We start from the raw sequence: 1,900 nt of genomic DNA on the forward strand, positions 1-1,900 counted from the left end.
GGCTGGCCGGCGTTCAACCATACAAGCAAACGGGCTCTCCGAACAGACAGCATGATCACGATGGTCGATGGACCATAAGAAAATGAGAGCATAAGTTGCCATCACGAAGAGCGACCTCTGACTAAGTAACGCCCAAGTATTCATCGTTCTCATTTCTCATGGAGCAACACACAGGCTACATCCAGGACATGAAGCAAGCGGGCAGATCAAACCATTTCCCCAAAGATCCTTGTAATTTACACCATGATGTTACAATTTGAACCACCCATTATGTGTGCAGTTCACCGCAGTTGCCTTGATATATGGCTACAACTCGCAGCTAGCGAGCGCCAACGCCTCACTTGCCGGGGACAAAGTTTGTGGCAAACGCCCATGCGTTGTTGTTGACAGGGTCGGAGAGGTGGTCAGCGAGGTTCTCGAGTGGGCCCTTGCCGGTGACGATGGCCTGCACGAAGAAGCCAAACATAGAGAACATGGCGAGGCGACCGTTCTTGACTTCCTTCACCTTGAGCTCCGCGAATGCCTCTGGATCGTCAGCCAAGCCCAGTGGGTCGAAGCTGCCCCCGGGGTAGAGTGGGTCGACTACCTCACCGAGTGGGCCGCCAGCAATGCGGTACCCCTCAACAGCGCCCATGAGCACGACTTGGCATGCCCAGATAGCAAGGATGCTTTGTGCGTGCACGAGGCTGGGGTTGCCCAGGTAGTCGAGGCCACCCTCGCTGAAGATCTGGGAACCGGCCTTGAACCATACCGCCTCGCCGAACTTGACGCCGTTGCGTGCAAGAAGCTCGGGGAAGACACATCCAAGCGCACCGAGCATGGCCCACCGGCAGTGGATCACCTCGAGCTCCCGGTTCTTGGCAAAGGTCTCGGGGTCGGCCGAGAGCCCGGCGGTGTCCCATCCGTAGTCGCCGGGGAACTCGCCGGTCAAGTAGCTCGGGGGCTCTCCGGAAAGCGGGCCAAGGTAGAGCACACGGTCGGCACCGTACCATGGGCTACCTGATGAAACCGGCTTGGCCTTTGCAGCGGTCTTGCGCATAGTGACACGGGCCTCACCAAAGAGAGCTGATGAAGCCACGTTCTTCACCGACTTGCCGGCGAAGGTCGAGGAGAGGGACATGGTGGTGGTCGCCATTGCGCTGCTAAGGTGGGAGGTGTATTGTGTGTTCTCCAAACAATGAAAACTGAAGAGTGTGGAGATGGTTTGAGACGTGTGGAGGATGGAGCTATTTAAGGAACTGGAGCTAACATAGGGGATTGTGCTCTGGTCTGTGTGTGTGTGTACCGACAAGATAGATATAGACAGGGAAAAAATCGTGATCTTCGATGCTATTGGTGCAGCAGGGATCTCGTCATCCCTCAGGACGTGGCAACTTGAGACCCAGAGAAAGGAGATATGTTGTGGCTAGGCCTAGGGATCTTGTTGGAGAATGGAGACGTGTGATTGGATGATGGATCACATGTTGATTCTCACATCATCAGCTAGCTCACGGTCTGCATGCAACGTGGCAGTAAACTTGTCTCTGATGAAGTAGGCGGCGCAAGTGTGGTCAAGAAAGTGATGGCAATTTTAGGCCATACGATCATTATTTATTTCTTTATTACTTTCTTTGCTGGTGAACTATACATGAAAGCCTCAACATCCGAGAATACGCCATGTAAAAATAAAAGTTCGCCTCTTTTACTCCTACTAGAATAAAGGCATTACCAAAATGAGCCACGTCTTGAAAAACAAGAACATGTTAAGTGTGATTTTTTTAACTAAAGAGTAAATAACACCAAAGGCAAACACAAACTTGTCCACAGAGAGCATCAATTGCCACAGCGTTATTTTGACATCTTAGAGCATCACTAACTGAATTCTCAAAAACGCTTAACTCTTCAAAGGATTTCATGTTAA

At 51.5% G+C, this 1,900-nt stretch overlaps 1 protein-coding gene across 1 annotated transcript; it reads right to left on the minus strand.

Moving 5' to 3' along the window:
• Positions 1 to 126: 126 nt before the first annotated feature.
• LOC123175700 (chlorophyll a-b binding protein of LHCII type 1-like) lies at positions 127 to 1,266 on the minus strand. Its single transcript, XM_044590286.1, has one exon. The coding sequence runs from the start codon at positions 1,133 to 1,135 to the stop codon at positions 338 to 340; it is 798 nt and encodes a 265-aa protein (XP_044446221.1). The 5' UTR covers positions 1,136 to 1,266; the 3' UTR covers positions 127 to 337.
• Positions 1,267 to 1,900: the final 634 nt, after the last annotated feature.

The sequence above is a fragment of the Triticum aestivum genome, unplaced genomic scaffold (genome assembly GCF_018294505.1).
Source record: "Triticum aestivum cultivar Chinese Spring unplaced genomic scaffold, IWGSC CS RefSeq v2.1 scaffold2514, whole genome shotgun sequence".
In the NCBI taxonomy this organism is placed as follows: domain Eukaryota; kingdom Viridiplantae; phylum Streptophyta; class Magnoliopsida; order Poales; family Poaceae; genus Triticum; species Triticum aestivum.